The following is a 27594-nucleotide window of genomic DNA, read 5'->3' as shown; positions in this document are numbered from 1 at the left end:
TTGAACTAAAACAAACATTCAGTGTAGCTCAATTGGTAGAGGATTGCATTGGCAGCCAAAAAAGTCATCGGTTCGACTCCGGGAACACAAAAAGGGAAAACATATATAGAGATTGATTGCACCATAAGGCGCTTTGAGTAAAAGTGTCTGCTAAATGCGTAAATGTAAATGTGTATTTAATGATCTCATCATCCTAATGGACTGTAAAGTCGATAGGATTTTTTCTTATGATGTCGTTGAGTTAAATTGAAAAATCTTTTGTGTGTGTGTGCGTTTTTTTTTTTCAGGTTGTCTATATCAGAATCAGGACTGTCGGCTGGTCATTCACTATGAGCGAGGGTTCTCGGTGATAGCAGATGGAGATGAAAGCTGTCAGCCACTGTTTAGCTACCCATTTGAAAAGCTGAAGATGTCTGCCGACGATGGCGTGCGAATCCTTTACTTAGATTTCGGAGGAAAGGAGGGGGAAATCGTAAGTACTCCTTGCCTAGGTCATCCACCCATCAGTTTAAGTATAGTTAACTTTTATAGCCATTATTTGAGCTATAAAAATTGCTCGGGCTGAGTTCTGAAGTTTAAGAGTGGCCTTGAAATTCCCCACAACAGGAGATGATTAAAATGTGTACCGATAAATAAACCTTATCTAGACATGCGCTATCACGACCACTGCGCACAACACTCACAACATGTGTTTGTCACATCAGTAACTTCCCATCATTGCTAAATACCTTGTATTGTTTGTCTGTTGACAGCAGCTGGACCTGCACTCCTGTCCCAAACCTATTGTCTTTATCCTCCACTCCTTCCTGTCGGCCAAGATTGCGAGACTAGGATTGGTAGCCTGATATCAAACTCTTCTAGTCCGAAACAACGATGTGATTATCCCAGCATGGAGATCGGAGAATTGGGACACGGTGGAGCTCACACGACTAAAGGGGGAAATGACACTTTAGTGAATGATTTGAATTATATATTTCAGTAATGATAAACTATGTATTTTTCAGATAAATAATATAGTGAAACGGTTTCACTGATTTTGTAAAAGCGAATCAAACTCTTATGAACACTAACTTGCGATTGGAACTAAAAAATACTGAAAGTATTATTTTAGAATCCAATACAGTACATGCTACAATACAAACAAAGCATTCAGCACTTACTACAACACCATTAATGTAATGTTAAAAAGGAAGGAACCTGGTTGTGTCTGGCAGCTAATGTGGATTAAAGAAAGTCTAGTTTTAAATCTTATTAATGCACATAAATGTTAAACAGCCCGAAAATGCTCTTCTCATGTTTGTTTCCGGTGCCTTCACACTAGGGATTTGATGCACTCATCTGGTCAGCACAGAAATGTCAACACACTGTCTGGTTTTACAGGGCCGTCGTGTCAAAACAAGGAAATTGAGACAGAAGTTTTGATGACCTACAAAATCTGCAGTCCTCTATATAAACATCTGAAATTTAATGCAAAGTTATGGAAGTGATGAAATCTGTAGTAATACTGCCACATTTGTCTAGTTTTTATATTTATCAGAGCAAACTCCATTCCTGCATGATTTCATGTACATGCATACCAGTGCGTCTATTGTTAAGATTTCCACTTCATGTCACACACACAAGCCATTAAAAGATTTTCATTGTCAGCTGGTTAATTGGAGCGCTTAAGAGTTTCCCAGTTAAACAGCAATTAGTGTCTGTTTTTCGGCTTCCCAGAGCACTGGTCTGATGAAGGGGTTATGGATTTGGGAACAGGGCCCCTGTGTCTTTGTCTCATCTCTTAACTGTCCCATTGTATTTCGACAGACATGGGAAATTTTGAAGTTGGCAGAATTGTTCTAATATTACCGTAAACTAACAGTTACCAGAGAAGTTAATTTTTGTAAGTTACTAAAACTCTAAAACCAGTTTATTGGCCTAAAATGTCCATCCATATTTATTTTTCAATCTTTTTTATTAAGACACAAACAGAAAATACAGGAAATATGTACACAAACCTAAAAACCTAAACATGTTTCAGGACTAAATGTCTTCTTCAGGCATCAGTCAGTGTGACCTCTCTTGGCACGAAACACATCTTGAGCTTTTTAGAGGAGACTGAAGTCCTGAAGTCATTTGATTAGAATTAGAAATAAGGATTTAACTTAATTTAGGTTTAAGAGATCCTGCAGCTGCCTTGTATTGCTCAAGTGGAAGGGGAGTTTACCCTAAATACTTGACACTTCAGCTTATAGCTTTATACTGTTTTTAATACTACATACACATTTCTTGTATTTTCTGGTTGTATTCTAATAAAGAGACATATATTATATATGATCACTTCACAATTGCAAAAACAAAAAATCTGATAGTGGCATGGTGGCGTAAAGGGCCGTTCACATTATAACGGTAACAAAACGATAAATAGCGTCAACATCATAACGATAACTTTATGCTAATTAGCTCACGCGCGCGGCACTCAGGCAAATCATTTGCCTTTAATGGCATAACTAATATTAGATAGTTCTTGTAATTAAAACTTTTGCAATTGTTTACATGTCACTGAATATGTAAATATGATGTTCTTGTTGCATTTACACACAGTGGGTAACCATGTCCTCAACACGCTGCGTTTCGTGTAAGTCTAAACAGTGAATCTAGTTTGTGTAATGTAAGTTAATATCTTACCTTTTGGCGTACTCAGTGTGGTAGGAAAAAAGCATTACGTAGTGAATTTCACAGCAACTGCATCAGCGCTGGATACCTGAGGTAATTTTATGTTGAAAGACCTCGCAGTGAGCTTTTCCATTGTCATTTCAAGTCCGCGTGCACTTAAAGTTTAAATAGATTTGATTGGCTGTCAATGGTTTATCGTTCATCAGGTGGGGATAAGTCGCTCAGAAAGTGATCCCAACGATATCGTTCGTTGTATCTTTATCGTATATTTGTACACCACGCTATTCTCTTTAATATAAAACGATTTTCAAAACTATGTTTTATAGTTATCATTATAATGTGAACGGCTCTTAAGACTTTTGCACATTACTGTATACATTATTTTATTGAAACATGTTCTACCTCATGAAATATCATGGCCCTGTGCATATCAACTCTTGCCTTCCAGGACTCTTGGGGTTGCCAATGTAATGAAGGACCCCCTCCTTTTCCCATCACCCCTCTGAGCACCCAGGAGTAAGAACAATGGCCCTGTGTGGGACTGGAATGTGTCCGGCGACTTTGCCAAACGAGACACCCTTTCCAGGGAACAGCCTGTAATAGTTTGAGTTACTCTTTAGGACCTCCGTGATCTTTTGACCCCAATCATATCATTAATTTGGAGCAAACTACTTGTAGATCAATGCATGTATATGGTCGAAACGACAAAGAACTAAACATAAGATGAGGTAATCACAGAGGGAATTATGGACTTTTGGAAAAAACTCATATGTTCCTGATTTCACGCTTGAGTGGTGATTTGAACAGTGATTGCTGAAATAGGATATGGTGATCTGGGCAAACACTCCCTCTGACGGCTTTTCATGATGCAAAACAGCATTTCTAAGAAAATGTGTGGCCATATTTGGCTGTTTGTATGAGTGTAATGTTGGCAACTGGTACATTTATCAGACACTTTTTTATACAAATGAGAAAGCAGTGAACATTTTGTCTAAAGGGCCAAATATAAGTATAGTCTACAATGCTATGTTTACATGTAGCTAGTTCAAGAGTTATGGCTAGACACTTATAAAATATTTTTTATATAATGTTATACCGGGGTTAGTTATTAACTACTGTTAACTATTAATATTGTTAGAGGTAGACAGTTCAAGGGATTGTGACGAGTAAAGAGCAAATAACACTATCAAATAAAATCACTTTAATACACAGACATAATTATCACAAATAAATGTAATTATCTTTAAAAGTAAATAAAAAACATTAAAGGATTCACATTTTATGTTAGAAATACACAAATTTACATGAGAGATTCACAAGGTCATGGGACCTTATTTACAAGCTACATCCACTTATTTTGTAGGATCCTGCTGATCATATCAGTTATTCTGTTCATCTTTTAGATGTTTTCTCAACAACCCAGTCGATCACCTGTGGATAAGTACATAGAAACGGTGTTAAAAAAACATATTTTCACACAAGCGCTATTTATATTCAGATTCATGCAGATAAACACGTCGCAGTGTGGTTACATAAAAAACATTTCTGTCGAATCAAAGATTGCTTTGAGGTTTCGTCTTGAGGAGACCCTACGTCAAATCTCATGACATGAAACCAGACAGCCGTCACAAATAGACTCGACCGAAACGGTTTGCTTTACCTGTTTGACATTGTTACTGGCTGCCTTTTTCATTTCTTCATGAAGGCCACGTGAGGTTTTCAGATCCTGTTGCAAAACAAACACTGGTTGCTGAGGCGTAACGGGCCTGGTGAAATGCATTCTTGCGAGCCAAGTCGACTCTACAGACACTTGTTCAACTAATGTATTGTGCATTTAACAAACTGAAAGTAGCCCGCTGTCTAAAAGATGATAAATGAATTGACCATGGTGAGAAATAAAATGCTGCAAAAATAATAAAGTGACTAGTCATGCAGAAAAACAGCAAGTTGACACAACTTCCTAAAACAAACTTCTGTTCCCGTCATGGATCGATGATCTACATATAGCATCAATCAGCAGCATTTAGGCTGGATATTTTGAGAGTTTCAAGGATGTCCTACAGACAGGACAGCGGGGTGCGAGAGAAAGAGGCGGAAAGATTCTCACAAACCTTCAGATAAAACTTTGATATGTCAAACAGTCTTTGACTGCAGGCTTCAAAACACTTGTGCTGACTGCTGATCCCGTGTTTATTGAGCGTCTTATCCACTACCTCCCTCAGCATCTGAGAAACACAATGAGAACGTGTACACAATCATGCAACGTCAGGCCCGGCCATCAACTTTTACTGTACAAATCAATCCAGTGACTAAAATCCAATCAGTATGATCGCACACAACTATCCAGATGCTCTCCAAAATTACATCCGGGCCTGAAAATCAGTACTTACCCTATTGTGTTTCTGGGAGCGGGACTCGGTTTGTGTCTGGCTGGGTTTTTGACTGGGCAAGAGCTCGGTAACAGAAGCAGAACGTCTCGTCGGTCCAGGGTTTGAGCGGGCCGCCTGCTGCCGTAGAGCTCCCACAGCCGGATGCGTGCCAGCCGAACCACCAAGAGATTCACTGCTCTCTGATTTACAGAACCTAAGAGCGTGAGAGGGATTTTGGAAAAGATGTGTAAGATATTGCTTCTCAGCGAACATCAATCTCTCAATTCTGCTTTGTAGCACACATCAAACCCAATCGAAATGATCTGATGTGACAATCTACTTGAGAACTTGAAGACTCATTTCTACATCCTTCTCAAAACCTCAGCTGGAGCCCTCTCAGTCCAAGCAATCTAAGCAGTTTAAGAAACAATATACATTTCCAGACTCGGGTTCCCAGTGACATCATTGTGGTCGATACAGAGCGAAGTAAACTCTGAGCTTTAAAATTAACATGGCATCAAGGGATCTGAGGTGGGTGGCCGTTTAAAATATATATAAATATAAAAATAACCTCAGCATGTCCCAAAATCGCATCATTTAATTCGGATTCTGCAGTAGCTGCGAAGGCCAAACATGCGTGATGGTGTGATTTAGGCACAAAATACAGGAGCAAGCGTTTAACATTCAGTGCAGTGCCGCGCCATAATTTTCATTCAGTGCTCATTTCGGCTTTTGACAAAGCCATCAAACGCAGATCTATATTCGTTTTCAGTGCAAGTGAGGTACGGCGCATTTAAATGTGTGTTAAATGGTGGGGCGGGTGGGAGATGAAGGCTGTGATGAGTAGGCAGAACTACAACCAGCCACATGGGGAAATCAATGAACTACCGGCTTTAGAAAATTAAAGTAACTGGAGAAACATAATAGAGTGTCCAATTTGAACTGGTGAGAAAGCAGCGTGTAACAAGAGGGCGATTCATTTAAAGCTCAGCGGTAAAACTGATTGGCCATGAAATACCCATATTATTCCTAATGCAGTACGTTTTTCATTTGAAACACTATTCCTTTAAAGCAATGGCATAGTGGTTAGCTCATGTGCTCATACAGTAATGAGTCTGAGTCTCTTGTGTTATTTTCTTGATGTGATTTTGTGGCTTGTAAACACATTTGAAGCTCTGGGATGTATTGACCGATATGCTGTTTTATACAGATTTGCTGAAGGATTTGAAAAGCTTTGGGAACATTTCAATAAATTGCATTGTTTGCCATTGATTTTCTGCTAGTGTATTTATGAATTTACATCTGTCGATACATCTGCATAATAGAATTTGTTTTTGTTATACAATAAGATGCAGAAGTATTTTTAATGGCAAACACAAAATAACTTTGCTAAAACTGTCAATATTAAGCATTGGATCAATACAAACATTTTAGTTTCATTGAGAGGCAAGAGATAGAAAGGTGATTATCATCAGATTCAGTGAAATAGTTAAATAAAACATTGGCAAAACACAGCAAAAAATATGAAAAAATTCTTAAATTAGGATGTATTTTCTTAATGAGCAAAATGACCTTAAAATGTGTCAAATTTTTAGACAAAAATATCAAAGTTAAGTGAATTTGTGCTTAAAACAATCAAAAATATCTGCCAATGGGGTAAGAATAAAAAAGTTTTTTATTAAACACTTAATTCAAGAAAAAAAATCTCACCTCACTGGCAGATTTTTTGTTTTGTTTTAAGCACGAATTCACTTAAATTTTATAGTATTTTTTATCTAAAAACTAACCTTATTTTCTTAGGTCATTTGCTTATCAAGACAATATATCTTGATTTAAGAATTTTTGAAATTTGTACTGAAAACAAGACAAAAACACTAAGTATAAGAAAGTCATTTTTGCAGTGTACTGATTTGCCCCCAAGGGCTTCATTATAATTTCTAATGCCCTGCCAAGCAAATTCAGCCAATTTTTAGCCAAACACCTTAATTTTTGTTCATGCCGTGCCCGTGTTCTCACCTTTTGTGCGGCTGAAGGTGCGAGTCTGTTTCCCGAGAACGACGTTTGAGCCGGGGCGGCTCACTGTTCAGGGCTTCTCCGTCAGGAACGCTGCCCGGTTCAGAGAGCACGGCCGGGGAAGGGGCGGGGCTAAGGGCGAATGGCACGGGGCAGGGCTCCTTACAGCACGTACTCTGGGTCTCGAATCTTATCAGACGAGACTGCAGCTTCATAAAGCCACGATCTCGCTCAAGAGCCTTAAGCTCATCCAGACAGAATCTAAAGACGCCCAGAAAAAAACATCAAGTGTTACTGAGATGAAGAGAGAAGGATAGCGATCTCGTCAGGATGGATTTGACAACAGATGGTATTTATTTAGAGACAAATCACACACGTACTCCATTCCATGATAGTGGGATCTGCTCGCCTTTGAGAACGGGAGATTGGTAACCTTTCTGGGTGTTAGGTCAGGAGACATCTGAAACACGTGTTCCCTAAACACAAACAACAAAAACACGAACCACATTCCTACAGTTAGGCAATGCTTTATGGGAAATCTTCGTTTCCAGTTGAAGGAACAAAATGTGTTATACACACCAGTGCTAACTTTCATTATAATAAATCACTATACATCTTGCTGTTTACATATCCGAGCGAGCTATTCCTGAAAGATTAAAGTGCAAATAGAAAGTAAAGATGCTGCTAGAGAGCTTAAATGATGAATGCAATGTTTATGCACACATGAACCTCCCCCAGCCTTCAGGGACCCCAACTTAATTTTCAATAAATGAGGAAGTCATCATTAGCAAACATCATCATCATCATCTTGACGCTGTGCGTGTGAGTGTGACCGACCCTCTGAGCACAGGCAGCGGCTGCAGTTCTCCGGTGGGCTGCCCATCAGTAGTAAAGTGCTTCAGCATCTCTCTGGCATCTAGCAACATACTGCTTCCCCTCTGGGCATCTTTAGGTCCCATCAGACTCTCAGAAGAAGCGCTGCTGAACATCCTGCACCTGTGAAGGACATCAAAATTTCACTATCTTGCTGAAACGCACAGATATGAAAAGCACTGTGCCCCTGATTGGCCAGCTAATCTGTAGGTTGTGATTGGCCTGAATACCTCTGACATAAGCCGGAAATGTGACGCTCCTTACCTTGTTTGAAAGATTCGCTCACAGTGCAATGATAACAGGAGTTAACTTACAGGATGTGAGTCCGAAGCGGGAGGAATTATGATAATGTCGGTATTGTCTACATTAGAGTTCTCAACGGGTCGGGCCGGCCTGACAAACCCGACGGGACCCGCGGATTCGGGTCAAAAATATAAGCAAATGAGTCGGGTTGGACCTTGGGCTTAATCTTTTACGCTTCGTGAAAAAAATTATTAATCACTACTGCTGTTCACCGTAAAGAAAGTCTGGTCTGGCTGCTGCGTGCATCACAGAGAGGGGCGGGGATAGCAATAAGCTCCGGCGCGGATCAGCAACGGATCCAGACCGGAGCTGCTGGCTTCAGAGCGGATCCGTTGCTTTAAAAGCCACGGGCCGGGTCGGGTTGTAATTTTCAGGCCCGTTGAGAACTCTAGTCTACATCACCAATCCCAGGAAGTAAACTGTTGCCTACAATCCATGTGTTTGTTGTAGTCCAAGAAAAGAGATTTACGTTGGAGGCGATAACTTGCGTCATAGTTTACTTTGGGGTCTGTACCTTTTGCATATCGTTAACATGTGCTAATACACACTTACACACCAAAGGAATTTTAAAACTGTAAATCAGACATAGGTGCTCTTTAATATCACTGTTGTGAGATGTTTGGAGATGCTTGTGTATTATTAAAGGAAGGGTAATTGGGTGATGAAATAAAGTATTGCTGAATGTTTCTCAATAATATCACCGGATAGGGAATGTTGATTTACCTGGATCTTTGTCGGGCTCTCTGTATGTTCTCGTAGTTCTGAAGGACGCTTCTCTCAGGCCATTCTGTGTGGGAATTGAGTTTCCCATCTTTGAAAGACATCACAGTTAGATTAAGACATCTCGTCAATTAAGAGAAAGCGCTTGCCTCACAAAGACGAGTTTTTACAGCAATCCATATTTCCGCTATTATTCACTAGGTGTCGCTTTTACCCACCTTATAAAACATCACAGCATATATGGATCCAAAAGCAGTAAATACTCTGTGTTTGTTTTAATTATCGTTCTGAATCTGATTTCTAACAAAAGTCCTTTACAAAAATGCAATTATCTCAGCTTTTTGTTCAAACCCATATTTGAGAGGTGATAAAAAGACAACAAATGAAGATAGGATCAAACGATTGAAATAATTTGTTTAAAAGCAGAGGGTATTTTCTTTTATTTGATATACTGTATATTTATATATTTAAAAAAAATTACATTTTCTGGAAGGCATTAAACTTTTGTGAAAAAGTCTGAACACTTGCTGGTGGGGAAAGAGCAAATAACACCAGGGTTTATTTTAACCAATATACATTTTGTGTTTATCTACTTTACTTGAACATATCCAAGTCTAGATTCAAGGTTAATCAAGTGTAAATAATTCACAACCGGTCATCAGTAATTAATCATAATGTAAAAATAATTGACAAAATGTCTAATATGAGTGCAACTTTAATGTAACCCAACCTAATATAACCCATCTTATGCATTAATGATGCAACTCACCTCTAGTGTTGAAGGTCTGGTTCTCCTTCTGCTGGCTGATGCGCTCACATGCTTTAGGCATTTTGGAGTCATGCATCTGAAGGTACTGCTCCCTAGCCAGACTTAGCAGGGCTTTTAGTTCATTCACGGGAATGGCAGCAGGTTTCTGGGCTTCTTCTCGTCGACCTGTCCAAGCATAAAAAGTATCATTAAATCCCTGACCAGCACTTCCCTCACAAATTGTTAAAGCTTTATAAAATAATCATCTTACACATTTAAAGGTGCCAAAGAATGCATTGAAATAATATGTTAAATTGTTCTCTGATATTTACGTGCAAAAGTTTTACATGTCCATTTACAACCCAAGGGTTTGACCTTTAAGTGCTGTAACTCTGTCTGACGCAGCCCCCGCTAGCTTAGCTTAAAAGATGGCTGTGTCTCATATGACCTTATTATTTGTACACGGTGTGACTATACAAATCACAACACATAAATAGGAAAATGTTTGTGTTATTTTGTCACTTATTGGGAGCAGTTTGCTAGCTGGAGCCATTCACTTCCAGTCTTTGTGCTAAGCTAAGCTAGCGGGGGGGCTGCGTCAGACAGAGTTAAAGCACACACGGAGATGAGAAAGGTATGTATGGACTTATCTAACTCTGGGGGATAATGTGAATAAGCTAAATTCCTAAAATGTGGGCGTGTTCCTTTAAGGAACATTAAATATTGATTTAAAATATTTAATTTGCTCATTTTTAACAAATGCAGACCTTCCGCGAGGAAAACCTGTTTACTTTCGGTTTTTAGATAAGACAAGACATTCAAATGTCACAAACACACTATTTGGTTTAAACATTTGTAAATATAATGTCATGTGTTATTAAAAGACATATTTATATTTTTGTGTAAAATCAAACTGTACCTGTCAAAATGTTTTGCAGCATCCAGGTTACTGTGTGTTAATTGTTTGTAATGGCTGTTATCTGGGAATAACAAACCTGCAAATTTCACGACTGGCCAATCAGAGTCAAACATTCCAATGAGCTGTGTAATAAATGGCCACGGAAGTAGACTTAAAATAATGGCTAGAGGCCTAATAACAGGTCCACTGCACACTACAATCGTCAATCATACATCATAAACCCGTTACCACAGCAGTCCTTAGAGGCCTGAGAAAGAGTTCCCATTTCACGTGAGATCTAAAGTTCACATGAGATCGAAAATGTGCAAATACAGCAAAATGATTTGCCCTCTTCTGGTCTGGGGTTACTTGTGAACAGCATGTGAATACTGGTGAGTTGCCTAGGAAACCACTTACGGGAACATTCCTTCAGGACCAGGGTCTGCACCTTGGCCAGATTTCTCTCCCTCTGCAAGAGCTTCTCTCCATGGAGATATGGCAAGGATCGCAGCCAGTCAGCAGCGCTGTGCCCTGGGGAGAATACCAGCCAGAAAAATGTAAGAGAGAGAAAGAATGTATGACAGGATGTGTTAATGATTAATAAAGATAAGTATCAAGAGAGCAGCCTGTCCAAAATTTACAGTTTAATTAAAATGATTTGAGAACTTTAAACTGTAAATCTAACAAATACTGTAACCTTTTGTTCAGGTATAATAAATGCTTCGTCCACTACTTGCAAAAATTCAGCCAAAAATGGTTCTTTGAATCTATGGCATCTTAAGGCACCTTTATATTTAAAGAATCAATTTCAAATTACTAACCCACAGCCGTCTCTCTACATTAACTCGAGAAGTAGTAAGTTTTATAAGAGCACTTAAAACGGTATGTGCAGTTCAATTGGAAATTAAAATAAGTAAGCAAGCATATTGCAGAGATAAATCAAAGTAATGCTAAGGTGGCAGTGACCAGCATCATCTTCCTCTGATCAATTCCATCCCAAGTGCATCTAGAGCTGAAGCCTGTACAAATGTCAAGCATTTGCAAAGATATTTCTCGACAAACAACCATGAGCTAAAGCTCTCTGGTCTTTGGTTACAGCTACAGCACTGAGCTGTACTGGGCATCATGGATCTGGTATTTCAAGCTCCACAGGAGGCTCGGAGGAAACCCACACGTCCTGATGTCAAGAGCAGCAATTTACCTCACAAAGGTCTTCAATGGTGGATTAAAATACAGCAATGCTCACAGTACAAAGAGCTATTACGAATAAATGTGAACCACACAAGGCAATTGATTACATGAGTTTCCTATACATTGATATACGGTTAAAAAAATTATGTTTTTATTTGCAAAACCGGTGTTTTCAGATCTTGTATAATGCAATGAAAACAAGTTAATTTTATTTTTAATAGCACAATAATAATGTTTTAAATACATTTTTGGAACAATAAAAAAATTACCATTTGATTAAATAACCCTAATTTTTTATCCCATCTTAGTATGCGCTCAGTCTTTTACATTGCTGAGGTTTGCTTTCGTTGAAATTCAACAGACAGTGAACTGAAATGTTCGCAATACATGTAGAAATGATGATTAAACTGGAGTGATCTCCTATTTTTTTCTGTGGCTGTATATGATATGAATATGTCAGAAGATATGGTAGTGCAAGCCAAAATTTGCTTTAAGTTAAATACTATAGCTGTGGCCAAAAGTTTTAAGAATGAAACAAATATTAATTTTCACAACAAAGTCTGCTGCTTCAGTATTTTTTAGATCTTTTTGTCAGATGTTACTATGGTATACTAAAGTATAATAACAAGCATTTCAAATGTGTCAAAGACTTTTATTAACAAATACAGTAAGCTGATGTCAATATTTACACTGTTAACCCTTCTTTTTCCAAGACCTTTGCATTTTGCCCTAGCACGCTGTCAGTCAATTTCAAGGCCACATCCTGACTGATGGCAATCCAGTCTTGCATAATCGATGCTTGGAGTTTGTCAGAATTTGTTGGTTTTTGTTTGTCCACCCACCTCTTGAGGATTGAAGTGTCTGAGAGGCTTCTTAACCATGGACCCAAAATTTCGATGTTTTGTTCCCTGAGCCACTTAGTTATCTTTTTTGCCTTATGGCAAGGTGCTCCATTATGCTGGAAAAAGCATCGTTCATCACCAAACTGTTCTTGGACGGTTGACAAAAGTTACCCTTGGAGGATGTTTTTGTACCAATTCTTATTTTTACGGCTTGTTTTTAGGCAAAATTGTAAGTGAGCCCACTCCCTTGGCTGAGAAGCAATCTCACACATGAATGGTCTCTGGTTGCTTCTGGACATATCTGGACACTGTTGGCAATGAAATCCTTAGACACCTATGAAATGCCTGTAATTATACTTTGGTATATCATAGTAACATCTGACAAAAAGATCTAAGAACAATAAAGCAGCAAACTTTGTGAAAATGTAGAAGTAGTAGGGCTGGAAAATACATTGTTTTAGCCTTGCAATGTGCGCATCTGCATTAAACACATGGCAGAACTTTTTTTAAGAAAAACTATTTTGAATGCTTTGCAAATGTTACACAAGAACGGTTTTCAACAACACAATCTGGTCCCTTGACAATAGATTATAATCACACAACCATTAACTCTTTCCTGGCAACATTTAAAAAAAAAATTGTCAGCCAGCACCGGCAAGTTTAATGCCTTCCAGACAAATTTTTTTTTTGTAAATATATAAACAAACAATATATCGAATGAAAGAACAGACCCTCTGATTTTTAAAAAAGTTCATCAGTTATCACCTCTCAAATATGGGTAGTTTTTTTTAAATACCAAATTTTGAGCAAATAATTGCGTTTTTTTAAGGACTTTTGATATAGTTCAGATTCAGACGATCCTTAAAAACATACAGAGAGTTTGAACTGTTTGCCCTAAGTCAGTGGTTGACTGAGATGGTGGCAGGGGACCCCAATTTAATGTAATTTTATTTAAAAAAAAATCTTCTAACATCTTCTAACTAACACCACTACACTGTATGATTTAATGTTTTGTTTAATTCAAATTTAAAGTTTTGGAATGTTTTATGTTATACATTTTCTTTAGGTAGCCACAAAGGGATGCACTGTACACAGGTTGGCCGCACACCAAAAAGTTTGAGGACCACTGCCCGAAGGAAATACTTCCGGGTGTTATAAGTTGGGTAAGAGCACCACCTGGTGGATAATAGTGGAAATAGGGATTGCCAGAAAAACTTGTGCTTAGCAGTAATGCATTTTCTCTTATTTAAAGGGATAGTTCACTTTAAAATGAAAATTCTGTCATCATTTACTCATCCTCATGTTGTTCTAAACCTGTATGAATTTCCTTTTTCGGATGAACACAAAATAAGATTTGATAAATGATGGTAAACACACAGCAGTATGTGACCATAGACTTCCATAGTAGGAATAAAAAAATATGATGGAATTTAATGGGTAGCGTCAACTGTGTGTTTACCATCATTTATCAAAATATTTTCTTAGTCATTTATCACAATACTTCCAAAATATTTAGTCAATGGTCACTTACTGCTGTGTGTTTACCATCATTTCTCAAAATATCTTTTTTTGTGTTCATCAGAAAAAAATTCATACAGGTTTAGAACAACATGAGGATGAGTGAATGATGACAAAATTTTCATTTTAAAGTCAACTATCCCTTTAATAAGTTAACTCGTAAATGGCAGGGAAAGAAGTGGCCATCACAGAGCTATACAAGAAATGCAAGATAGAATTTTTATTCTTTTTTTTTTTAAGTCATCTGGTGAAGTCAGAATTTCTTATTGTGTCCGGGAGCACAATACCAGCCGTAAAGGTCATTTTTTATAATAAATCATATTGAATAAATAGGCTTTCCATTGATGTATGGTTTGCTAGGATAGAACAATGTTTGGCTGAAATCTAAGAAAATATGGGGGTGCAACTGAAGTCCTTAGCAACACATATTACTAACAATTTTTTATATATTTACGGCAGGAAATGTTTCATGGAACATGATATTTATCCCTCTACCTATCCTAATGATTTTTGACATAAAATCTAAAATGTTGACCCATACAATGCATTGTTGGCTATTGCTATAAATTTGTGGTTTTGTGGTTCATGGTCACATATGGCAATAAACATTGCAGATTAAAAAAAGTCAGCCCCTTTCCCCCAATAATATGCAGTCCTACTAAAGAGAATGTAATTATTTCTTTACAAATCGAGAAAGCAAAGGAATGAAAATGTCTTTTGTTGGCAAATCAGGCTTAATATAATTCTTCATATGGTTAAGAGAATGTATATTTTATAAAAACTGTTTAACATTCAGTCCTAGTCGAAGAAAGTACAAAATTTATACAACTTTCACCCTACATGCACCACACTCGGCTGAAAACATTCCCTCTAGTTGATTACCATGATGAAACACCAAACTGTTGTTTCTGACAGGAACACAGTGGTTTGTTTGTGCTTCGAAAGCAATCACAACTGCGCAACACAGTTTGAGACTCCGTTTCATTTATATACATTTGTAAACACTACATTGCAAAGAACAATGATTTCTACATTGAGACCTTGTAGTTCTGGTCTCAAAGAGTACAAGGTCTCTGCCATCTCATCTTGCTAACATCCAGGTGGTCTCAGCTGTCGCAGTGACAGATGAGACTGCCGTATGGATTTAATCTGGTTCTAATGAATGAGATTCCTAAAAGCCATGGGGTTCAACTTCCTTTAGCAGCAACATATTGGCCCTCTCATTACAACAATATGATTTATAACAGTTCTCACATATCCGCTTTAAGCAGGCCGCTGCAGCTGTACTCATTCATGCTGATGATGTCAATTGTGTATTAAAAAAAAGATCATACCTGAAGGAGGCGGAGCTTTCTCTTTGATGAGGGCATTGAGCGTCGCTAGGGCAGCGGCTCCGTTGATCTGATTGGCTGTGTGTATCAATCGTGCCGTGCAGCCTCCTGACTCCGCCCCCTGCACCAAGAAGAGGTAGCGGCCTCTCTCACCTTTCAACTCCACGTCAGGCACTGGGGTGATGAAGAGTTAATAGCACGGTAGCAAATATACAAGAATAAAAAATAGTAACTACATGACTGTCAACGTATAATTTTAACTGCATCTGAACGGTACAATTATGCACATCACTGGCGTATGAAGTTGGTTCTATTAAACACAGTTCATACCAACTAACTCCTTGGGGCGTTTGGACATGAAATCTCTCCATTTGCACGAGCTGATCTGAGAGGCTGATGGGAAGGTCTCGGCGCCTATCACGCAGGACAGAGAAAACAAAGCCCCAACCTGCAACAGGAAACACTTGCTGTCACTGCCGCCCAGTGTACCAGCTGTGGGCTTTATGTCGAATCTCAGCAGGGAAGCTGAACAATTTATTTGGGGATGATCGTTTGAAGGCGTACCTCACCACGCAACATGCAGAGCTGATCCAGGAGCAGTTTTGCTTTGACGGATTTGGTAGCCAATCCACTGTAGGTACATGTCAAGGTACGAAACAATACACAGAACAAAAACTGACAGTACAGTTTACACTTACAGTATACAGTAAATAAATCATTAGCTCTGGGTGCAGAGTTCACCGCATGACACTAACAAAGTTGGAATGGTTAGTACACAATTGACTGCCTGAGTATGACGCGTGTTTCCTTTTGACCTTTTCAAAGTAATTAAATGACACTGATCATCTGGGAAATTGTGGGAACAAAACTGCAATGTAAAACAACCTGTACTGTCAGACAAATGGTCAAAAAAATGGTCCCTGATGGTACCCTTTCAAAAAGTACACCTTTGCACCTAAAGATTTCATAATAGTATCTCAGAACTACATATTGGTACCAAAGAGTGCATATTAGTACATCATGGGTACAAATTGGAACCAAATGTATACATATTTGTAACTTAATGGTAAATATTAGTACCCTTTGTAAAGGGTACTGCCCCAGTTAGGGAAAATTTTCTAATATGTGTGGCAAAGAAATATTGTAATTGGTTCTTAGATAATAGTGCATTTTAATTCACCGCCAAAACATAAAATGACCAGAATAAATCTAGTAATTCCATCTACAGGCCTTCCTTTAAAATGTATTTGATTACTAATTGATTTAGTCTTTTTAGATGCACTGTTGACAGAAACAAATAAAATTGCATCATCCATTCTGATTGGTCTGATTGTTTATTCATAAGAGGAGACTTTAGGTTGTCAAACTCCTCTGGCACTTGTTAAGTGATTTTATTGCCTGGGATGGCGTATTTTAAACATTAACTGAAATAAAATGCATCTTTCTTCATTGTTTGCATCAGTGTTATGCAAATAAGTAAAAGCTTTTAGTATTGAAGAGGCTTAGCCTCCTCTGATGGACTGCTGCTGTTTATGCATAAAGCACACATTATTTTATCTCTTGACAAAGATACAGTTCAAACTCTGTGCTGGAATGCAGGTGAATCGGGAGATCTGTGACTTTGATCAGCTGAATCAATTCCAACACAGGCTGGTAACAATGAAACACCTAATACACAAAGGAAACATACAGTTGGCATTATTCAATCAACACAGAAGAAGATCTGAATGGAAACAAGAGCAAAACAGAAGGACATTAAATGCCCAAGCTGTCAAACCTCCAAAGTGCTATTTGACCAAAAGACTCAAGCGTTATTGGCAGTGACAGTGGCCGGCAAATGAAAACATGTGCACTTTATGGTTTATTTGGCATTTGAAGAGTAACAGTTAAAGCTGGTTTGGGGGCTGTTGGGTGCTTGTGCCCCTGAGTGGCAGAACAAAATCAGCTTTGTGTTCAGGCAGGACTAAACCAGAGCTTTTGGGCTGGAATCTGAGAGAGACTAAGAGGCAGCTGGCAACATTTCAACTTTCTTTATCAGCTTTTCAGCGTCTATACAAGAGGAGCAGAGCTCTGAAAGAGTCGATCTGAAGAGATCTGCTCCATTATTCAGTGGATTCTGCAGACAGAAAAGACGAGGAAGACGCAATACATTGCAATTAATGAAAAGCTACTTGTTGGAAATCCCTTGGAATTATGGGGTGGGATGAAAAGTGATGTTAACATTTTAAAGTAATGTGGGCAAGTTTGTTGAATCAGATCATGTAAATGTTTAAACAAGTGTGTATGAGAGCTATGAGTGGGCAGAACTGTTTAACGTTATTCATTTAACTGTGAGGGTGCTGAAGAAATAGATGACGTATTATGAAAATAATCTTTCTGGATATCAACTGGTAAAGCATTATGCTAGTAACACCAAAGTGTTGATGTTCAGTCTTAGTGAAGGCACAAACTGAAAACGCCTTAAGTCGCTTTGGATAAAAACATCTGCCAAACATACAGATACAGAGTGGAACAAATCCCAAATAACTCAAGATGAGGATTTTGTTATTAAGTAGTTTTGCCAGACAAAACAAACAACACGCAAAGCAAAGTTTACTTGTATACCACTGACAAGCAATGTTATGCCAAAAACTTGCCATATTAAACGTCCCGTTCTTCCTGTGTTTTTGAAGCTTTGATTGTGTTAACAGTGCGCAATATAACATGTGTTCATGTGGCACGTGTAAAAAATAAGTTTTTTTTACTTTACACAATTTACTTATCTGTATACCACTGTTTTCACTATCCTAAAACAGGGTTCCTACAGGTTTCTTCAAGTTAAATTCAAGTCTTTTTAAGACCTTTTTAAGACCATTTATACAAAAAATTAATACCCATTACACGTCCCTACCAGCAAAGAAAAACTAAAATACTTAAACTTGTGTTCATTTATTTTTCCGATGTGAAATGGGTAAAAAGATTATAAGCCAAGCAAGTGTGAAAAATTTTTTTCAGTAGGCCATAGAAAGTTTGCCAAACAATGTAAAGTTGTTAAGGAATTTCTGAGATTTTCTTTGATTTTTCCCACTTCTCCTTTGCCTGTTGCTGTGTTGTGTTGCAGTCTATGATTGTGGTGATCTTCATTTACTGAAGGTATCACGTGTTCGCAGTATTTTGTACTGTGACCCGGGACTGTGTTGCGTTCTCAATTATTGGATCCGCCACTCTTTATTTATACTACTTTATTAAACAAACAGAGATGCAAACACATGTATGTTCAAAAAAGAGAAAGGTAATCTAAGCCCTCACACCCAGGCAAATATCCAGATACTTAGGCTACATTGCCACAGACCCCTGCCATCCCTACCAACCTAGGTATATAGAGAAAAATGAAATTCGAAAATCAAAAGACGCCGACATTAATTTGGAATATTCAATTTCATTTTTTATGTTAAACCAAAACTCTTATTGAACTATCTAGGACTTCTTCTTGCTTTACTCCTTCTTCCTCTTCTTCCTGGCCACCTCCTGCAACGTATCCAGGGCCTTCCATCTGGCTGCATTCATTTATATTAATTTCACATTATATTTCATAAATCCAACCATAAATGAACAAAGCTGACAATGTTTGTCAAAGCATCACAAAACACTTTACTGTTTTTGCACTGACATATGAAGCAATACTTGTGTAGATGACCCCTTTTATCAAACTCTTTTGAATACAATAATATGTATAGTATATTAATGATAGAAAGTGCAGGTCTAGAGATTATAAATGTAATCGGTGTGTTATGGTTTATGTAGTTTTCTTTCCTTTTTTAGATAGAGCAGAAGCAGTAAAAGTGCCTCTTTTAATTCCTCTCTTGCAGATTAAAAGAGCTTAATCCACTTATTATTTTAGATTCAAAAGTCTACTTGCTGTCCCAGTGACTGGTGACTTTATATTAGAGTTTTGCGTTTTTTATATCTAGAGTCAGCTTGAGCTTTGCTCGTGCAATGGGCTTAATTAACATTCACATTGCTTTTTTGCTACCATCTTTGTGATCTTTGAGCAAACTTTTTAGATATAAAAAGATGGTTCATTAATAATTACATTATTAAACAAAGGGACGGAGAAAGAAAGTGCAGCGCGTGGTCGTGACTTTCAAACCAAGCCAGTTGTTATCGCAATAGAAACGGAGGCACGCAGCTTGAAACTGCACGTGAACATTAGCGCTGACTGACTCTGATCACGGCCGTTTTCCTATCGACTCGGGTTTTACACATAATGTTAATCGGACCCGGTCCTCCGTGAAAACCTCTATGCATACAACTCTGCTCAAGTTCAGAAACATGTTACGCTGAACTCGCTTCATGTCGCACCCAATTCATCGAGAAACAGAGAGCATGTGAACGTACAGCAGACTCATCGGTAGAGACACGATGTGCTCGCAACCAAAATGCCATTAATAATAAAAAGGCGCAGGCGCTGAAAAGCAATGTGTTTGCATCCCTGATTTAATCAAAATGTGGTTGACAAAGAAACTTTTAAGGAAAAATACAATATGGAGAAGTTACATACAGCACAATTTTTAAGACCCAGACATCAAAATTTAAGACTTTTTTAAGTCTTTTTAAGGTATTATTTCCAAATTCATAAATTCAATGCTTTTAAGGCTTTTTAAGACCCCGCGGGAACCCTGTAAAAAAGGGCTGAAGTCTTCCTTGTTATATGAAGTCCCTGCTTCAGAAATACATAATGAGTTCTGATCGTGTAGTTTGTTTAGCGTGTTGTAATTCGATAGCAGCTTAGCTTAGCAGAGCCGTTTGAGCCAAAGCTTGCGACTGACGTATTCCTGTGGGCAGAGTTTAGTCAAAAACTCTTATATTGACGTCATTCAACTGGGAAGTAGAGGGCTGTAGCCTAAACCGTCCGTTCGCTGTAGGCTTTGAAAGGGGAATTCTGTTAAAGAAAATATATCGCCTTGGGCTTTATCATTTTGCAGGTATTATTTATGCTCTAACAGCAACATTACACACTAACTAAAGTTTGAAAAATGGGATCAGGAAGAACGTGACTTTAATATTTAGTAGGAGTAGGACTGATTGATTTTATGATTTGATTCAGATTTTTATGGTTTTGATTAAATATAAATTAGTTTTAGTTTGATTCTATATTAATTTGTTATCAGAATTTTATATACAACTTTAATTAGGTGAAATACATAAAGTCTCCATTTATATATAATGCCTATAAATTAATCCTCCTACTTGGCTAGAAGATAAATGAAATACATTTACATTTATTCATTAAGTGTTAAAAATTTACATTAACATAAGGGTAACACAAATATGTTTAGGTGTGATCCTGACTGTAAAGTTCAGGATCAATTCTCAATATAATCATGAGATTGATTTGATTGACATTGATTTCAATCTTTGACATGGCCTTACTCAGTCAACCCTAAAGATATCAAGGTTATATTTTCACAGAGCGTTATTTATGTTGAATGATTACATTAACAGTAAACAGTATATCATACTTTGTGCTATGATTATACAAATAGTGGTTGACCATTTTTTTTTGACCAGAGTTAAATGTCTTTACTCTATGGCGACATCTTCAGGCCGAGGGCTGAATTACACCAATATTTTCACATCCTCAAGTAAAACGCAAACGTTATTCGAGTCACGGATTTCCTAAAGCGATATCGGACGGTTCACAGAATTGATAATTGAGTAAAATTAATTAGTATTTTATCAGTTAATTAGTATTTTAAACCGATACCTAATATTTAGTTTGTGACCTCAAACCTAAGGAAAATTCTCACAGAGATTTCAGTATGGTGGCTTTTGACTGGGGTAAAATAAAATAAAGTCTGTGAACAATTCAAGAGTTGTTTTAATTTATGGCTTTGTTTTTAAAAAATCTTTGTTTATCAATGTGTTTATTTAAATTCACTAATGGAGAAATTTCACAATAGTTTCTTCTTTTCTGTTTTTTATGATCTCTTTTCTAATCCCACCATTCAAATAGTATTGAGCTCGTAAAACCTCCCATCTGGATTTCATTTATCAAAGTCAAGATATTTCACAACAAACAAGCTCTGGCTTCCTCAGACTCAGCCTGTTTGGCCCTTATATTATTCATGATAATGTTTTATAATTTCCAGTGTGAGTTAAGAGAGCACACATCTGATTGAGTGTTTTATCGGTTAAATCAATTTTACTCACAAACCAAAACCCTTTCATTTAATATTTTAATTTATGCATTTAGAAGACACTTTTATCTAAAGCGATGTTTATCAGTATGTGTGTTCCCTTGAATTGAACCTACTTAGGGAACACATGCAGCAGTAGCCTTTTCAAACAGATATACAGATGTGCCAAAGATATGCATATATCTGCTATTGCACATTCATGCATTGATTACTCTTTTTTTTTTATTACTTACAATGCATTAAATACATTTTATCAGCACACATGTTCCCTAGATTCAAACCGCAAACTTTTACGCAGCTAACACAATGCTCTACCAATTGAGCTAGAGGAACACATTTTACATTTGGTAAATGCTTTTATCCAATATGACTTGCAATGCATTACAAGGTATACATTTTTTTTACGCAAGGCAAAACATTTTTAACAACAAGCTTATCTAATAAGAATTTAGAGTCAGTATTATCAGTTTGATGCATTAGCAGGTACTTTTATGCAAAATGGCTTACAAATGAGGAATATGGCATTCATTTTAATGTTTTGAATATTTGTAATGATTATTTATGTTGTTGCATCCATAAGGTGGTTGCGAGAAAAAAAAAGAAAATATAATTGAACAAGTGGTAGTAGCCTACCTATCATTTTTACAGCATTTATTTGAATGATGTACTACTCATATCCTCATATAAATTGAGTCAGTGTTGTTTTCACCTTTCTAGATTATAGCGTTAGTGTTTGTATTACTAGAAGTGCCCTGAATGAATGTGCCCATGTTAACGCTGTCATCTTTCAGCAGCAGATGGGAGGTAATGTCTCAGACTGACTCTGAAACAGGGTAAAATTGCATTTTTATACTGATTGCCGTGCCTGGAACAATAATAAAGTTGGTAAGTACGGCAGGCTTGAAAGAAAAAGTTAATGATGCTAATCAGCACAGTGGCAGTAAATGTAATGCACGGCACGAGTCCCAGGCTGTAGGGTGCAATCTGCTTCATCGAAAGGGCTGAAGTTTTGCTAATGCCACTGTGATTATTTGACAGCAGAAAAATCATTACCGTTGCATTTTACATTCTCACTTTATGACAGAGATATAAAACCTTAGAGCACCTTTTTCACAGAACCACATGCATACTAGTGTATAAGTATGGGTATAACAATACTACGGTTATACTTTAAGTAAAAATAAACTACATGGAGTAGGGTAGGGGTTTGGTTTAGGGTTAGTCGTGTGAAAAATTGGATATTAAAGATATTAGTTTTGCCGGTTGTTGATGAATAACAGCTGTGAATTATTACAACGCGCTTAAAGGAGCAGTTCACCCAAAAATGGTGCCCATTGACTTTTCATAGTAGGAATAAAAAATCATTATGGTCAAAACAATAGGGACCGTTTTTGGGAGAACTACTCCTTTAGGCAGTGAACAGTAGGCTTGGGTATCAAGTATCGATTGGAACCGGGACTAGCTTTGCGATTTTCACGGAATCGTTCAAAAGTTTAAATTTTGATTCCTAGTTTTGATTCACAGTCCGCCGGCGGTCCAAAGTGCGACTTCACTTTTCTAAACAGATACGAAATCTCAGCAAAATGCAACATTCGCGGCAAGATTGTTTCATGCATAGAAGGATGCACATCGAACATGATGAAGCGCTGCGCAGACTGTCCTCCGCTGCCTCTTCTTCTGGCTCCGACCCCCAGCCTGGCAAAGCAGTGACTGCACTGCAGTCCAAATCCGTTAAGAAAACAATGCATATACAATAAATAAGATGTCTTGCGCCAACATTGAGGCAGCTAACAAATTACCAACGTATTTTTTCATAGACAATTTACGAACTGAGATTGCGAACGTTAGCCAGGTTGGTGACTCCACAACTCCGCGATGTGCTGAGCGAATGTGTTTTCTCCACAGCTTGAGATACTATCTGTCTAAAACGCTCACGCATATTGCCTGAGAAGGCAGATATGATAATTCTTCTAAGCAATAACTGTTTCTGATTTTATAACTGTACCTACCTACTACTAATCTGGACTGGGTTTGTTTCTTATGTTTCTATTCTGCACCAGGTTAGCCCATCAGTGGGAGCACGGTAACATACCTGCAGCATCATACACTCATGTGAAAATGTGTTTTCATGAGGTTTTCAAAAATAAAGCTCTCTTGAGTGTACCCCGTGAAAATATATTCATAATTTATCATTTTTATTTTCAAGTTCATAGATTTGATATTTATACTGTGGTTGAAAACAGCCCTGTGAGAAATTTATAGTTACGTTCACAAAAAGTAAAAAGTTCATATTCAAATTGATGGAGAAGGTCAGACTATTTCCTTCAGAAAGACAATTGGTTAGCTAACTCATTTAAAATATCCTAAACTTTTTTGACCCTGCCTCTTAAAAGAATCGGAATCGAGAATCGTTAGGAACCGGAATCGTTCAAATTCAAAAGATACCCAACCCTAGTGAACAGTGTCCCAATTGAAGTGAGCTAGGGACCAGTGCCCAAACCTTTGTACTTGATATACTGATTTACAACCTCGGGAGCAGATCGAGACACACCCAAGGTATACCAATTATTTCTTTCTATCTTTAAAAAGAAAAACTTTAAAACCAGTTATTATAAGGATCTCTCTTATACCAAGACTGAAAGAAGCTACTCACCTCATTCTGTAGTTTATGGTCAGTGTGGGATTGTGGGTCTGTGTGAAGATACAGCAGATCACCCAAGTGATTTCTCTTCTGAGCTCTCAAACAGAAACCATCAAACCTCAGTTCTGAAGCAAACTACAAAAGACACAAGAGAATCCAGTATGAGCATAAGAGACAAGCGTGTCATTGTCTTTACTATAATACCAGTTTCTGGTGGAGTTTCTAGAACATGAGATTGATCAAATTAATTTGTAGTGAGTGACCTGAAAACAGAATGACCATGAGAATCGCCTTACTCAAAATCTAGGCCATCGGTACTCTTTGTACAGCTTTAAAGATCTGACTTATTTCTATTATCTGTAACCCACCAGTTACAAGTTGACCCATGACCTCAGATCTTTGCTGGTTCTGAATAGACTCTGCCGTGTAATACTCTAATACAAGGGCTATTTATCTTCTTATAACTAAAATTGCCCAGCTTGCAATTTTCCCAAATGCAAAGTTTTTTTTACATCTCTGTCATGCTTACTAAGGATTTCCATAACTTTTTTTTCACAAATCTTCATAAACAATATCTTACAACAGTGCACCCTCTGGTGGTCAGAAGAAAAAGTCTTTAGAAGACTTTAAACTAAGTATGACCTTTTTTTTTGATTTTATTAAATGAATACAGGCTCTGGCTTAGTCAATTACATGAGTTTGAACCATAAAAGATATTGTCATAATTTTCCTAAACCTGTATATGTTTCTTTTTTTCTGAACATAAAATAAGATATTTTGAGAAATGATGGTTAGCACACTGCTGATTGTAACCATTGACTTCCATAGCAGGACAGCAAATATTACGGAAGTATTGTGATAAATGATGAAGAAGATATTTTGATTAAAAAAAAAATGGTAAGCACAGTTGAATTGGTTCCCATTGAATTCCATCATATTTGTTTTTCCTACTATGGAAGTCAATGGTTACAATCAGCTATGTGCTTATCATCATTAATCAAAATATCTTCTTTTGTGTTCATCATAAAAAAGAAATTCATACCGGTTTAGAACAACATGAGACAATTATGATAGAATTTTAATTTTTATGTGAACTATCCCTTCAATTGTAATATATCATAATGCAAATGGATTAAAAAGTCTACGCACCTTTTTCTCTCTAATCTGGAGTCCACCTCTCCAAATCTCTCTCCCGTCCACACAGCTGTCAATCATGGAAGGAGAATATATGCAGGCACCCAGGTATGTGGCTGCTTTCTGCCACCTTTACAATACAGAAATAAGAGAAACAAAGACATTCAACACGGAGCAAAAGAGAACTAAAAGTTGACAGTTATTTTATTTCTGAATTCATTACAGCCATCCATTAGCACAGCGGTGATGGAGTTTTAGACAGTACCCTGCTATGTGTTCTGTGACCATGATCATTCGTGCTGAGTGCCATGCCCGCATGTGCTTTAATGAGCCAATCACAGGCAACATATCCTTCAATCCCACCTGCTGATCCACACATAGTACTATCACATCCAGTAAAGACTTCCCTGTGATTAAAAACAAACAATACAATCAATATAGTTTTTTAAAAATGGTTATATAATTTGGATTACCGGTATATGCACAAATCATATGGACTATTTTTATGTTGCGTTTTCTTTTTTAGCAGAAAAAAAAACAAAATATCATCCAAATATGGCTAACTGCTCATACATAATGAGGTCAGACGAACATGGAGGTCAGTATATGAAAAAATGTTAACATTAAGAGGAACTATTTGTTTAATTATAAAATGAATCCTTCTCCTTCAATGCTAGACATTTAATTATTAGGGAGTCGTAACACAACGTTAACAATTCACAATGCCTTTATGAACTATCTATTGCTATAAAATGGTACCTGGAGGAGGAAGTTTGTCTGCTAATTGATGAAGAACTTCAGCGGCCTCTTCAAAAAGTCTGCCATCAAAGTGAAACATCAAATGAACTACATAACATTGTGTATAGTGTAAAGAACAGTATGTGAAAATATAAACTTGATATCTTTAATATTGACTAAGTAAGGCCATGTCAGAGATTGAAATTAAAGTGAAATCAATCATTGAAATCAAACTTTGATGCTCCAAATTTCATAATTAGATTATAAAACTATAGCATGGATTTCACAGTCAGTGTCACATCATATACAGTTGTCAATTATCGAGTTGGTTCCTATATCTCAATAGGTGGAGCACTGCATTAGCAGCACCCAAAGACTGTAGGTTAGATACCCAGAAGACCTACTTACTAATGAAAATGTACAACTTGAATGTACCATAAATTGATTTGGATAAAACAAATGCATTTTAAATTACATGTAAACAATGTCTATTAACATCAGAAATAATAAATGATTTCTGAAAAAATGGTTCTTCAGTAGGGATTTCTCACTCTGCGTGGGATGACTTCTCTGTCAGTTCATCTTGTTCCTGAATGGCAGTGATGCAGTTTTCTAGAGCTGATGGCTCAGATTCCTCACTGTCATTGCGTTGACAACACAATTCGTCCCAATCTGAGCTACACCACTGAATAAACACACAAGATATCATAAAAACATAAAACAAAATAGTATTATTTGTGCCAAATAGCATACTTTTGTAATTACCTGTGCTGTACCATACGTGGCTTGAATGGCAAAGTACCACCTCTGTGGTGCTGGACAACCACTCGGAGAGCATGCTAAAGAGATTTAATCAGTCAAAGTCAAGCTTTAGCCTACACTAAAACTATTGGGAAATTAGACAGTGGTAACGGGAACACAAATGCTGCTCTGCTGAATAAGTTAAACCAACCTGGAAACGCAGGAATCCGTGTTTGGCTAGAACTTGAAATCTCTTTGAGGTTATCATATACATTTTTGGCTGCATCAACGCCTGCAATACAACCAAGCCAGGTCAAGACAGTAGCACACTGACAGTGTACATCTAATGTTGCTATAGATCACAAATAGTACCGCTTACCGTTGAAGGCGTTTTCTTTCGTCGACTCTGTGTTGACTATAATAACAAGCACGTATCTGTCCATGATTATTTACTGCTGACTTCATGAAAAATAACGTAAAATAACAAGAACAGCACACACTCGATCACAAAACAAATTTACGCGCGTTTACAACCACCACTGACGTTCAACAATGACGTACCGATGACGCGTGAGCTAGCATGAAATACAGTCGGTAGAAACCGATCAGATAATTATAAAAAAAATAAACGTTACTTTTGTTTCTGTGGAATGACAAATTTTAGCATTTTAATTTTTATTTAATATAAATAAAATGATTA

At 37.3% G+C, this 27594-nt stretch overlaps 2 protein-coding genes across 3 annotated transcripts in view; one reads left to right on the top strand and one right to left on the bottom strand.

The window, feature by feature from the left end:
* Positions 1-1646, top strand: part of sntb1 (syntrophin, basic 1) — a 31268-nt gene extending 29622 nt beyond the window's left edge. Inside the window, exons 6-7 of one of the 2 annotated variants that reach the window (XM_065261269.2) lie at positions 288-472; positions 756-1646. In XM_065261269.2, coding sequence (XP_065117341.1) covers positions 288-472; positions 756-845 — 275 coding nt within the window. In that variant the 3' untranslated portion in view covers positions 846-1646. Of the gene's footprint in view, positions 1-287; positions 473-752 lie in introns of both variants that reach the window. The other variant, XM_065261268.2, reaches the window with a different exon arrangement.
* A 2195-nt stretch (positions 1647-3841) lies between these two features.
* On the bottom strand, positions 3842-27433 carry mtbp (MDM2 binding protein). Its single transcript, XM_065245972.2, has 22 exons — positions 27274-27433; positions 27106-27186; positions 26919-26992; positions 26705-26838; positions 26175-26233; positions 25681-25822; positions 25431-25545; positions 24294-24416; positions 17035-17129; positions 16026-16092; positions 15792-15909; positions 15465-15635; positions 10997-11110; positions 9703-9867; positions 8937-9024; positions 7875-8033; positions 7418-7513; positions 7041-7298; positions 5046-5238; positions 4767-4880; positions 4316-4381; positions 3842-4086 (listed from the first exon to the last, which is right to left on the bottom strand). Exons 1-22 carry the CDS (start codon positions 27335-27337, stop codon positions 4048-4050), a joined length of 2535 nt encoding a protein of 844 aa, XP_065102044.1. The 5' UTR covers positions 27338-27433; the 3' UTR covers positions 3842-4047.
* Positions 27434-27594: the final 161 nt, after the last annotated feature.

The sequence above is a fragment of the Paramisgurnus dabryanus genome, chromosome 13, assembly GCF_030506205.2.
Source record: "Paramisgurnus dabryanus chromosome 13, PD_genome_1.1, whole genome shotgun sequence".
Taxonomy (NCBI): Eukaryota; Metazoa; Chordata; class Actinopteri; order Cypriniformes; family Cobitidae; genus Paramisgurnus; species Paramisgurnus dabryanus.
The sequence above is the reverse complement of the archived record's forward strand: the minus strand, read 5'-3'. Positions and strand labels throughout refer to the sequence as shown.